This window comes from Oryza glaberrima, chromosome 5 (assembly GCF_000147395.1).
Source record: "Oryza glaberrima chromosome 5, OglaRS2, whole genome shotgun sequence".
In the NCBI taxonomy this organism is placed as follows: Eukaryota; Viridiplantae; Streptophyta; class Magnoliopsida; order Poales; family Poaceae; genus Oryza; species Oryza glaberrima.
This window is the reverse complement of record NC_068330.1, coordinates 21763073-21775888: the sequence shown is the minus strand read 5'-3', so window position 1 is coordinate 21775888 and position 12816 is coordinate 21763073. Positions and strand designations below refer to the sequence as shown.

Genomic DNA, 12816 nt, shown 5'->3' with positions numbered 1-12816 from the left:
CTGATGCGATGCTCGTCGCCACGCCACTGCCGTTCCCGTCTTCTGTCCACCCTTGCCCACCTGAACCCGCGTCCATACGCCCGCGGCTCTATCCTGTGTCACTGACAGTGGGACCCACCACCGGTCTCGTTGAGTGGTCTACCGTGGACGGCGCGCACGGTGGGGCCAGGGGCGCACTCCCCGTCCCGTAGGAGTAGACCCGTACGCCATTAAAGCCCCTCGACCCCGACCGAGCGAAGCGCCCCGCACGCACGAAATATCCCACTCGCTTCGACACTCTCTTCCCCTTCTTCTCCCGGAGAAAACCTCGAGCCAAGGCCCCGACTCCGACTCCGGTGATGTCGGCGGCGGTGGGGGGAGCCGAGTTCCACGGGTTCCGTGGGGGTGGCGGCGGCGCGGCGCAGCTGCAGAGGTCGCGGATGCTCGGGAGGCCGCTCCGTGTGGCGCCCCCTCACGCGGCGGCCCCCGCTGGCGGCGGCGGGTCGTCGTCGGCCAGCATACGCGCCGTCTCCGCGGTGAGTTTCCAGTGCTGTTTGTTTTCTCTCGTGATTTCTCGTCTCGTGCGAGAGAGAGATTTCGGGTTTTACCGTCTGGAGAAGGATTTTTTTTTTATCTCCAGTGGGGGGTTTAACTGATCATATACAATTGATCGAAGTGGTCCCCTATTGAAAATGGTATGGTGTGTGATGGTTTTTGAGCACCTGGATGATTCATTTTCCGAATTCACCTTACCTGTTGATGGATTTGTCCAGGTGGTATTGGATCAAATGTCTGCAGTTGATTCTCTTGTGCAGCAACTGTAATATGCTAGTAATCAGTTAAGAGATGAAGAGAAAGCTTTTGTTCAAATCAGTCTCCCTTGTAGTGTCGATACCTTAAAAAAAATGGTCTGTCATAGGTTGCAAAGATTCCATTTGTAGACGTTAGTAATAAACTTATAGCAATTGCTTTGTCTTATTCATTTACTTCTTCAATGTTGGTTACATTATATTGATCTCCACTACCACTCAATACAAAATACTGTGCAACGATATACTAGTGGAATACTCGTGGTTGCTTCAGTTCTGAACCCTTGCATTGTGTGCCTGCAGCCACTCAAGAAGGATGCATCTGAAGTTAAGAGGAGCAAGGTTGAGATCATCAAGGAGAAGAGCAATTTTCTTCGGTACCCTTTGAATGAGGAACTGGTCTCAGAGGCTCCCAATATTAATGACAGCGCTGTCCAGCTTATTAAATTTCATGGAAGCTATCAACAGACGGACCGTGATGTTCGTGGGCAGAAGAATTACTCGTTTATGCTCCGAACAAAGAATCCTTGTGGAAAAGTTCCAAACCAGCTTTACTTGGCTATGGATACGCTAGCTGATGAATTTGGTATTGGAACACTCCGATTGACGACCAGACAAACATTTCAGCTGCATGGCGTTCTTAAGAAGAACCTGAAGACTGTCATCAGCACTGTTATAAAGAATATGGGTTCATCATTAGGTGCCTGTGGAGATCTCAACAGAAATGTACTTGCACCTGCAGCACCTTATGTCAGGAAGGATATTCTTTTTGCTCAAGAAACAGCAGAGAATATCGCAGCTCTTCTTACACCACAATCTGGGGCTTATTATGACCTGTGGGTGGATGGAGAAAAGATAATGTCAGCCGAAGAACCTCCTGAGGTCACGAAAGCTCGCAATGACAACACATATGGAACAAATTTCCCCGATTCCCCTGAACCAATATATGGCACACAGTATCTGCCAAGAAAGTTCAAGATTGCTGTCACTGTCGCTGGAGATAACTCTGTTGATATTCTGACCAATGACATCGGTGTTGTTGTTGTTTCAGATAGTGCAGGAGAGCCTGCTGGCTTCAACATTTATGTAATGTCTTAACAAATGCCCTATTTATATTTTTAGCAGCTTTCTTAATCGTAGATTTCTTATTTAGTTATCTCTGACCTCCTTTTCAGGTTGGTGGTGGCATGGGTAGGACACACCGAGTGGAGACCACATTCCCTCGATTGGCTGATCCACTGGGTTATGTTCCTAAGGAAGATATATTGTATGCTATAAAAGCAATAGTCGTCACACAGAGGGAAAATGGGAGAAGGGATGACCGCCGATATAGCAGGATGAAGTATCTGATTGATAACTGGGGAATTGAGAAGTTTCGGGCTGAAGTCGAAAAATACTATGGAAAGAAGTTTGAAGATTCTCGTCCTTTGCCCGAATGGCAGTTCAACAGCTACCTAGGATGGCAGGAACAGGTAAAGATACTGGCTCTGATATCTTTAAAAGGCAGTCTTGTTTAGGATGGATGCCTCCATACTTGAGCAATTATTTTCTTCATTTATAGACTAATTTTAGATGTGTTTGCTCCTCTGGGTACAACTTCCACATCGCATACTCATATACTTCTATAGTCTGTCGCACTCAGGGTTTCCCAAACCACCGGGGTCCGGGGTTACCACGCCCCGGCGGTAAGCACGGTTACCGCGCGGTAACCGTGGCAAACCGTTCGAAACCGTATAAAATTTATCAAAATTTCAAATTATATTTTAAATTTATTTGAATTTAAGAAGGTTACCGCGGTTTTCCTTTTACCGTACCCCTGCAGTAATCACGTGGTTACCGGCGGTTTGGGAAACTCTGGTCACACTCCGGTCAGCATAAGACCATTTTGATCCATCTGCTGTTGTGTGGACTTATTCATTAACAATTAGTTATTTCCTGAGTACCAAGTTACATTATTTTTCATTATTTGCCTATTACAGGGTGATGGAAAATTATTCTACGGAGTGCATGTTGATAATGGTCGTGTCGCAGGGCAAGCAAAGAAAACTCTACGAGAGATTATTGAGAAGTACAATTTGGAAGTTAGCATTACTCCAAACCAGAATCTTATCTTATGTGGGATTGATCAAGCATGGAAAGATCCCATCACAGCAGCTCTTGCTCAATCTGGCCTGCTGGTAAGATTTCGTTCGCTTATATCATATCCCTGGTCTGTAACAATGAAATATGTTGCCCTCCATGAGTTCCCTGTAATATTAAATCCTTGTAAGCTTATTTGCTTTTGAAGTTGTGCAACATTCTATTCTTGTGTCTTTTTTATTGTTACTAATTCCGGTATATTGAGGTTTCTATCGTGTTGAAAATTTCAAATAGCACTAAAAGCAGACTGCGTCTCTTCTTCGATTGCCCCCCAACAGTTTGATTTCTCAATAAGGCGGTATGCTTGTAGGAATATTTTAATCAAGTTAGCCTTTTATGTATGTAGGAACCAAAGGATGTTGATCCCCTGAATATTACTTCCATGGCATGTCCTGCCTTACCACTGTGCCCTCTAGCACAAACAGAAGCTGAACGAGGGATTCTGCCGATTCTTAAACGAATTAGAGCAGTTTTTGATAAGGTATAGTCTATCGTCTTGTCACAAAATTTGAACATTGTGTGCATCGGATCCATGTCAGTTGACATAATGTTCTCTCATTAATAGGTTGGCATCAAGGACCATGAGTCGGTAGTGGTGAGGATAACAGGCTGCCCTAATGGATGCGCTAGACCATATATGGCAGAGGTTGGCTTTGTTGGTGATGGCCCAAACAGTTACCAGGTATAGGAGATATTGAAAATATTTTCCTTTAGGCTATGTTTGTTTGGCTTCATTTTCTTTTAGTTTGTTTTTCGTCATTGCGTTTTCTTCTTTTTATCTTCACTAAACATTTCTTTTGTGGCCAGATATGGCTTGGAGGAACACCAAACCAGAGTACCCTAGCTGAAACCTTTATGAATAAAGTGAAGCTTCAAGATATTGAGAAGGTTTTGGAACCATTGTTTTCCTATTGGAACAGCACACGTCAGGAAGGTGAATCTTTTGGTAGCTTCACACGCCGGACGGTGAGTAATCTTTCTGCAAATACTCGTGAATGATTTTCGAGATGAATCATTTGGAACCTCACATTTAGATTGGCCACTCAATGGTTCCCAAAAGATATCTTATTCTTGTCCATTGTACGGTCTTCCTGTGCTCGTAGTTACTAATTTAATAGAAAAACTCCAAAGAACAGTGGTTCGTTTCCTTCTGAGAGTATTAACCACACCAAGTAGGGGCTAAACGAACATGGACACTGAATCAGAATCTGCTGCCTCATCGCACCTGAAAATGCCAAACCAGATCAGATTTTTGATGGATGTTGTTGGCCATACAATGCATAGCCTAGTCATAGTAAAATGTTAAGCCAAGCAGAAAACGTTTTGTTAGCAAAGGAGCCATTTGCCAGTGTGGGATTCCTTAGCATATTTTTAATATCAAGCTGAGTCACATTGCCATAATTGTTCATATATGTTAATTGATCTACTAGGGGTAGGGGATAAGGCTGAGATGAACTTTTCCGCTAAAGGTGGAATTGCAGAAGCTGAATATAGTATAGATGTTGCTTTTCATCAGCATTATCTCACCTATCTTTTGCATAAAACCAGGGATTTGACAAATTGAAAGAGGTAGTGAACAAGTGGGCAGAGTCAGCATCAGCTGCATGATGGACTGCTTTCGCTGAACAAGTTGATAACAATTCTGACCACGGGTCCAATGCGGGCATCGTCAAGGGCTCTCCACATAACTATGTGAGCATTGCAGGAGAAAATTTTGTCAATTTCGTTGACAAGATTGAGGACTCGCCGACTCGGGTTTGGAATCGTTCGTTCAGATGATTAATCAAAATTTTTCGTGTACTCTGGTTTGAGAAAAAAAATGTGCTTATGAGAAAACAAAAGGAACCCTGGCTGTTTACTTTGGAATAAATTGCTTGGAAAGTGTACTGAATAAATTTTTCCATTGTGGTGTTTGTTTTTTTTTTCCTCATTCTGCCTATGCTCTGTAAATTGAACTAAATCTTGGGAACGTTTAGCGATTTGGGTGATTGGGCCCATTGAGTTGTTTGGTGGGCTTTTCCTACAGAGAGGAAAACATCCCCAGGCCCTTGCTCGCACGAGAAGTTGCGTGGGAGATCATTGCGTGAAAAGGCCCATGGTGTGCTGGAAAGGCTGGAAGCAATGGCATATGCAGCTCAAAGCCTGAACACGCACTACTAGTTCTAGAACATAAAGCTGCTGTATCCCAAAACTGAAAATGCGTGGAGGAAACAGACCACGATGAAAGCTGCGACACGGGTGGCGAAGAAAAAGGCCGCCGAGCCTGACGAGCTCCACCCTCCATATCACACTGTCGCACTGTCTACTGTCACACTGTGCGTGCGTGCCCCCGCGCGTCGGCACGCGAGTGCCCTTTTCCTCCCTGCCGCTGCCTGCGCCGCGTGGGGGAGCGAGCAGAGGCAGCACAGCACACAGCAGCGGCCGAGACCGAGAGAAGCTGCCATTGCCATGCCATGCCAAGCCGCAGGACCGCATGCAGCGAATGGGGGGGCATCGGGCCTGACGCTCGCGTGCACGGGCCGTTTGTTTCCGCGGCCCCAGGATCGATCCCCCGTACACCGCAAAAGCAACACCAAACCCACGCACGCCGCTCTCCTCTCCCGTGCCGTGCCGCACTGCACTGCCGATCGCTCGAGTGGGGTCGTGGCCTCGTGGGCGGCAGGCGGGAGGGCGTAGTGTGCTCGTCATCGAAATGCCAAATACGCATACGCCGACACGGTGCCGAAGCGCGTACGTAGCCGTGGGTTGTGGTTTGTGGTTGTCGTCGTGCTCGCTGCCTGCGTAGACCGCGCCGCTGCTGCTTCCGCTGCGGCGTCGCGATTTCATTGCGACGGAGAGCACCATTTCACCAGCCGCTGCCGCGCGCCAGAGCCGCATGCGTGCGGCCGCACCGAACCGAGGAGGCAAGACCGCACCAACGCCACGACGCGATGCAGTGCCGATGGACTGTATGATGATGTTTATGCGCGACCTAAATCGAAAACGATTCGTGCGGGATGGATATGATGGACCCAAAGCCAACAGCAGTGCTGCAGCACCATGCTGCTATCAACATTGCTCTCCATGACTCTCAATGCATCTATCTATATCTTGGTGTTTAATACAGTACCACTACTATTATCAACCAAGTACACAAGACACAAATCTCACAAGATATGAGTATAGCACCACTACTCCTACGTGCAAGCATTGAATGGAATATGGTCCAGCTTCAAGCTTCTTTCATCTGCAAAGCTAGCGCAGAGTCATTCAATATGCATTTGGATCGGCAATTCAGTTTCATTTCACAGGACATAGCCACCAAGACTTAACTGCTACCTTGTCTTTGAGCATGTAGGAGTAATACATTATGCAAGGTTTCATTCAATGAATGCCCAAGTGAACAGAACAGATCGTTTCATGGACCATGGAAGAAGGAAACCATGTGGAGCCATGGATACCCAAAAAAAACACACGAGCAGTGGCTTCAATGTTGCACGACGATCATACAGAAGCTAGACACAGTGTAGACTACAAAAGCACATCCAAGCCATCCAATCTGTATCAGACGGCGCTGCTTAGTACAGTACATATATAAAGCTGAGATTGGCTTCTTCCTAGGGATAAAAAATCCAACCCAAGGAGGAAAAATTTACCAGCGTGATTACGGTGTCATCATAACAACATCTCCTAAACTTAATTAATTACTCCTAATCTTGCTTTGGACTGGGAAATGAGAGGATTAGAGAGCTAGAGGAATATGAAGCACTCCATGGCCACCGAAGGGTTGTCTAGCGACTCCTTCCCCTCGCCGCCGCCGCCGGCCACTTCCTCGCCGGCGCCGGCGGCGGAGGCACTGGCATCCTGCGGTGGCGGTGGGGACGAGCAATGCGGAGGAGGCCCGCGCGATTGCGTCGTGGTCGTCGACGACGCCGGTGAGTTCGTCTCCTGCGCGCGCCGCGGCGAGGCGCGGCCGCACGACCTCGGGGGGACGGGCGGCTTCCGCTGGGGGCCCGAGGCGGCACCGGCAGCAGCGCCGGCGGAGGCGGCGGTGCGGCGCTGGTCCGGTGGCCGTTTCGTGGCGGGAGACGGGGACCTCCGGGTGGGCCGCTCGCCAGGCTCGCGACGCGGCGGCGGCGGCGGGGAGGGAGACGCGCGGCCTCCCCCGGGGCGGCCGGCGCCGTGAACAGCCGCAGCGGGTCCCCTGTCCCGCCTGGCGCGGCCGAGTTCGCCGGACACGACGGCGCGCTTCCTGGCCGGCTTCCCCGGTGACCGCTCGGGCCCCGTGGCCGTGGTCGCCACCGACGACTCCGAGGCCGCCTCCGACTTCTCGCTGGTGGCACGCTCCGCCCCGACCGCTCGACGCGCCCTCACCCTACCACCACCACCACCACCCTCCTTCGCCCTAGCCACCTTCTCCCCTCCTCCTCCTCCTCGCTCCACCGACGGCGCCACGGCGCCCGCAACACGCCTCTGCCGCGGCCTCGCCCTGGCGCTGGGTGCCGGGGTCTCGGAGAGCACCTCCTTGACCTTCTCCTCCTCCGTCGGCGGCGGGTCGCGCGCCTGATCCACCCGCCGCCGGGGAGCCTCTACCTCCTCCCCCGCCGCCGCCGCCGCCGCGGCGGACCCCGGCAGAAGCTCATCGCTCTTCTTGCTGACGCAGCAACCCATCGATCCCACTCCCTAGCTTCCCCTCCCCCGCTTCAGCTCCAGCTACCTCTACAATGGCATTTCCCGCGAGCGCGCGCGAGACGCGAGAGAGACGGGAGGAGAAGTGGAGGAACACTAGTGTAGTGGCTTGGGGTTTCCCTCCGTTGTGCTTTGATTTGTGTGAAGAGGGGGTGGGAGACCGGGAGTCAAAAGGGCAGGACGAGTAGTGAGGCTCTGGGACTGGGAGTGTGAGCTAGCCGCCACTGATCAGGGTTAGTGGTGTGATCAATGTGCGATTAAAATATGATGAGGTACAGTTCTAGATCAGTGGGAGGAAGTTTGCTGGTGTTTGGATCATGTCTTAAACTTTAGCACGTCACATCGGATGTTTGAATATTAATTTAAAGTATAAAACTAATTATATAAATAAGAGCTAATTCGCTTGACAAATTTTTTAAGCCTAATTAATCCATAACTAGCACATGCTTACTGTAGCATCATATAGACTAATCATAGATTAATTAGGTTCAATAGATTCGTCTCACGAATTAATCTGGTTATGAAATAAGTTTTACCAATAATTTACTATTACTACTTTTAATTAGTATCAAACATCAGTTACTATTTTTTTCTAGTTCCATCCGAACATCCGATGTACGCAGTTCAGATGAGGTGTAGTACACCTCTTGATGATAGTTCTAATCTGCTCAGCTCTTCAACCGTTATGTGCAGACCTGTTGTACTGTCCCGAACGTTGGAGCTTTTCACCCATCTTGCAGCAATTTGTCGCTCAAAAGCGCCAGCATGATTTGTTGCAGCTGGGAAAGCCTACCTAGATGGCTAGATGTGCTATAGTCACAGTGATCTTTCACAAATTTTTCTTTTAAAGTTACCACCTTTGTTATTCACCGGTCAATGGAAAATTCCTCAAATTTCAATCGACTAATGGACGTTTTGATCCAACGGTCTGTTGATCGTCTTCCAACTTCAGTCAAGCGTAGATAATTGACTCCGGTGCAATATACTTGAAGTATTATACTCCGAGTAGAATTAACCTGGACCGTTTATTTTAAAGGGTAGGTAAGTAATCTCTTAATATACTTTAGGGGTAATTTTGGTATGGGATGTTTTGTTCGGTTCGCATCGGTTCACATCGAAGTATTTTACTTGAAGTATATGGCCTAGATGAGGTGACGAGGTAACGACTTTCTCAACGATACCTGATTCGGATTTTATGGATGGAGAAGGAGGGGATAGGAAATGGTGAGGGAGGCTTTAGATATATAGCAAGATAAAAAAGGACCAGTTGGACCGTGGTGCCAGAGCCACGGGGACAGAGGAAGGATGATGAGCGGGGAGGAGAGAGGTCATGTGGTTAAGGGGTGTGACGGTGGTATGAGCAGGCGAAGATGAGAAGAGGCGAGCTATGGGAATCCCTCCAGGCTTAATATCACTTGGAGAGGATGATAGCATCAATAGGTCCGCTCGAGATGGTGGTGGTAGAGGAGGAAGAGAGCAGTCGACAACCCTCACTTGCCGGTGTTGCCGCTAAGATAGACATGGTGGTAAACAAGCAGCAGAATGGAGAGAGAGTGGCGGCAGTGTGTTGACGAAAAAATCGAACACACCAGCCTGGGAGATCTGCTTAGCTCCTGTGCAGGTCCAAAGATTAATGAGATGCGGGTGTGCCAGTCAGTTTGATCCTGCAACTGATAAGATTTGCAAATAATAGATCAAACAGTCGATCGGCTGACAAGCCGATGGAGTAGTTCCAACCGATAGTCGATAATAGCCGATGCCGATACCAGCCAATAGCGATAGGGTTTAAGCAATCGGCTATATGTCCAATGTAGATAATGATATAAAGGCAATCGGCTGATGATAATATAATATAGCAATATAATCCAGTAGAAACCAATCGACTAACAGTATGAAATAGTAGAACAAATATTGATCCGAAGAATAAAGCACACATCGGCTGGAGGTCTGATGTCATAAGATCCACAAGATTAGATTAAACAGTGAAACCTTTGTTGCCATCGGCTAAATCCAACTTATATGTATATGCAATCCCTACAAGCCGATGCAACGTCCAGATAACTTATCGGCTAGCACCCCGATAAAACATTAGCACGAACCTATCGGCTTAACAAGACTTATATTATCAACAACAATCTAGTAGATCGAACCTAACCGATGCAGTACGAGATTGTATATGATAATCTAATACTCGATGAGCCGATAGATCTGTCTAATGTGATGGATATAACAAATCTATTTAGAACAACATTATGATTGTAGAGATATATCGGCTAAGACAGGAGATCAGACCTAACCGAGACAGTCCCAACTAAACCGATGCGTCTCTAAACACAATGCAATTAGAGACAGAATTGAGATATCAGGTAGGCAAATATATCAACCAAACCAGAGCGATCCAAGAGGTCGGATGTACTGATGCAGCCTTGAACGACGCTGATGTAGATGAGACAATTGCCTGGGCCGACGAAACGTAGGACTTACCCCTTCGCTGGAGATCGAAAGCCGATGCAGCCCTGTGTCAGGTGCCCAAGTTCCGCCGGAAGATAAGTAAAAACCTCAGGGAAGAGGGTGGCGATGCGCCGAGAGTATTATTGATCGATAGATTGATAGATTACAATGACCCTGGGTGTACATATTTATACCCATAGGGAGATACTAGTCCTTGTCGGACAAGAAAGAAACTAAAAAGGAAAAGATAAAGTCCTTATTGGACATAAACACATTTTCCTAAAGATAAAAGGAAACTAACAAACTATGCCTAATTAATAGATAACTATCATGTCACATCTTTCTTGAACTCGAACTCTTCTAGATAAGCTTCCTTTGATTGATCCGACTCCACCAAGAACACGACATCGTGGCGACTTGACTCCCATCGGCTGATTCTAGAACTTTGAAGCCGATACTGACTCTAAACCGATGGTAACTTTGGGCTTACCAAATTTCACTGTTAACACAGTGGTGGATGACTTGGGGGAGAGGTGATGGCTAATGAAAGGGGGAGTGGTGGTTAGGGTTACATATGCGGCATAAATCTTTTAGTGATCTTGGGCTCTTGGCCGTTAAAAATTGATCGATGTTTTACAATGGTTAGTATGGTTTGAAGCCAATTTTTATCATATTAAAATATTGGTAGTTTTAAAACATTGGCATATTTTAGCACAACCAAAATTATCAGAGTAAAGTTTGTATTAGTGTGGGCAAGAATTGCCATCAAACAAAACATTCATAAATACCATTGATCGGAGCCATCGCTTCTGTTGATGGAAAACACGAGGCCTGGGAGATCTGCTTAACTCCAGTGCAGGTCCAAAACTCGCCTTCGGGTATGCTAGCGTGCTAGTTGATTTGATCCTGCAATCAACAAGAAATAAAGATAAAGAAACCGTGGTTAAATCCATAAATGATAGTCGATCGGCTAGGTGCCGATGACATATCATTTATCTTCGAGCCGATGTCATATGTAAATCGATCGGCAGTTGTAAATGGATAATAAAGAACTAAATCTACTCGATCGGCTGTAGATATTAACAATATATAATCCTGGGGTCGATATATACTTAAATCAAGTGATTGGGATAGATCGGTCGCTATGCCGAGACAGTATAAATCACTTAGATCGAAATATGTATTAACAACAAGACTATATATGTTCATAGCATAGCCGATCAGATAGATCTAGCATATATCGGCTAATACTCCGATACAACTCTATGTTAAGATATTAAAACAAGCAGAATATACCAAACAGAAGCTTAATATACTTAGATACAATAAGATCTTGACATAAATGGTAGATTTAACATGTCAATAAAACATATAGAGCAAATGTAGTTAAATCAGATAGGATCAGCTGAAATCTCGATACTACCCTAATCGGCAACCAGAAGGTAGGCTAGAGATTTATATTCTAAGCACGACTTACTAGATCAAACTCAACTGATGCAGCATTAAGTATGAAAAGAAGAACAATATCTAGACAATCAAGCCACTGGAAGTTTCATAGTGTGGTAGATATCTTATATAATCTAAATCAATGTCGGTATCTAACCTAATCGGCTGCCCTTTACCGATAGATGTTAGCCGACTGCAGGTTAGATAATGATATTGCCAGAGATTATGTAAGATATATGATAACTCGACGAATTACATAAACAAGATTAGAGTATCATAAAGATGGAAGCACTAATCCCGAGAACACAAACCGTCATAACAAGTTTTACCTCTTGTTGAAGATCGAAACCGATGCAGCTCAACCCGAAAGCAAGAACTCGTCGAAATAAAACTAAAGCAAAAGAGTGGCGATGCACCGAAATTGTATTGAACGTGTGTGTTATTTGATTACATGGGGTTCGGGGTCTATTTATACCCGAAAATTACAAACTATGTCCATATCGGACACGACTCTTATCTCTAACAAACTCTGAGATATCATAAGTCTTTGCGGCAGACTTTTGCCCAAACATATCTCTAAGAAAATTATATAAAATATCCTAATTAATAGATACAATTGCCTTCTCGGGACTCTATCCATGCATGGCAATCATCTTGAAGCATATCAACTCAACCCGATGTCATACACCAAGTCGCATTGTTGGAATCGGCTGTATCACTTAACCCAGTCTGACTCGGACTTAGCCGATCCCAATCGTAGCCGATCTGGACTCCAGCCGATTCTTACTCTGTTCCCGAATCAATCTTCGCCTTTGACTCTGCTTAGATCTAATCCTCTTTTCCGATGTTGATATTACCAAATTTAGTTGTTAACAGCTTCGCATATTTGCAAACAAAAAGTAATTTGTGAATAAAACTTTTGAGAAAATCCCTTGTATACCCCTGATTTTTAGCTAATCTTCTTTATGCCCCTGAATTTTGTTTATTTCTCTGTATACCTCCAAAATTTGATTTTGATCCCTTCCATAACCTATCGTCGGTTGACCGTCTAATTTCTATCAAAAAGACTATGGCCTTATTTAGATTCGAACTTTTTTCTTCAAGCTTTCAACTTTTCCGTCACAATGAACTTTCCTACATACACAAACTTCCAACTTTTCCATCACATCGTTCTAATTTTTTTTCAAACTTCCAATTTTGGTGTGGAACTAAACACAACCTATTTTACCCTTGTGATGAACATAGAAATTTATTAATTACATTATTAAAAATGTAAAAGTTTGTCGCATGAGACTATTATAATTATGGGTTTGCTGTGCAATGC

At 45.9% G+C, this 12816-nt stretch overlaps 2 protein-coding genes across 2 annotated transcripts; one reads left to right on the top strand and one right to left on the bottom strand.

The window, feature by feature from the left end:
- The first annotated feature begins 248 nt into the window (after positions 1–248).
- On the top strand, positions 249–4822 carry LOC127773960 (sulfite reductase [ferredoxin], chloroplastic). Its single transcript, XM_052300207.1, has 8 exons — positions 249–515; positions 1092–1874; positions 1964–2260; positions 2768–2965; positions 3274–3408; positions 3493–3609; positions 3735–3893; positions 4476–4822. The coding sequence occupies exons 1-8, from the start codon at positions 339–341 to the stop codon at positions 4533–4535; spliced, it is 1926 nt and encodes a 641-aa protein (XP_052156167.1). The 5' UTR covers positions 249–338; the 3' UTR covers positions 4536–4822.
- Positions 4823–6123: 1301 nt separating this feature from the next.
- LOC127773102 (uncharacterized) lies at positions 6124–7786 on the bottom strand. Its single transcript, XM_052299116.1, has one exon. It carries the CDS (start codon positions 7575–7577, stop codon positions 6657–6659), a length of 921 nt encoding a protein of 306 aa, XP_052155076.1. The 5' UTR covers positions 7578–7786; the 3' UTR covers positions 6124–6656.
- Between the last annotated feature and the right edge of the window lie 5030 nt (positions 7787–12816).

Excerpts from the sequence above, each read along its gene's own strand:
- LOC127773960 (XM_052300207.1), top strand. The coding sequence starts at position 339 with ATGTCGGCGGCGGTGGGGGGAGCCGAGTTCCACGGGTTCCGTGGGGGT. Across the intron at positions 516-1,091 it reads GCATACGCGCCGTCTCCGCG|CCACTCAAGAAGGATGCATC; the intron begins GTGAGTTTCCAG and ends GTGTGCCTGCAG. Across the intron at positions 3,409-3,492 it reads TTAGAGCAGTTTTTGATAAG|GTTGGCATCAAGGACCATGA; the intron begins GTATAGTCTATC and ends TCTCATTAATAG.
- LOC127773102 (XM_052299116.1), bottom strand. The coding sequence starts at position 7,577 with ATGGGTTGCTGCGTCAGCAAGAAGAGCGATGAGCTTCTGCCGGGGTCC.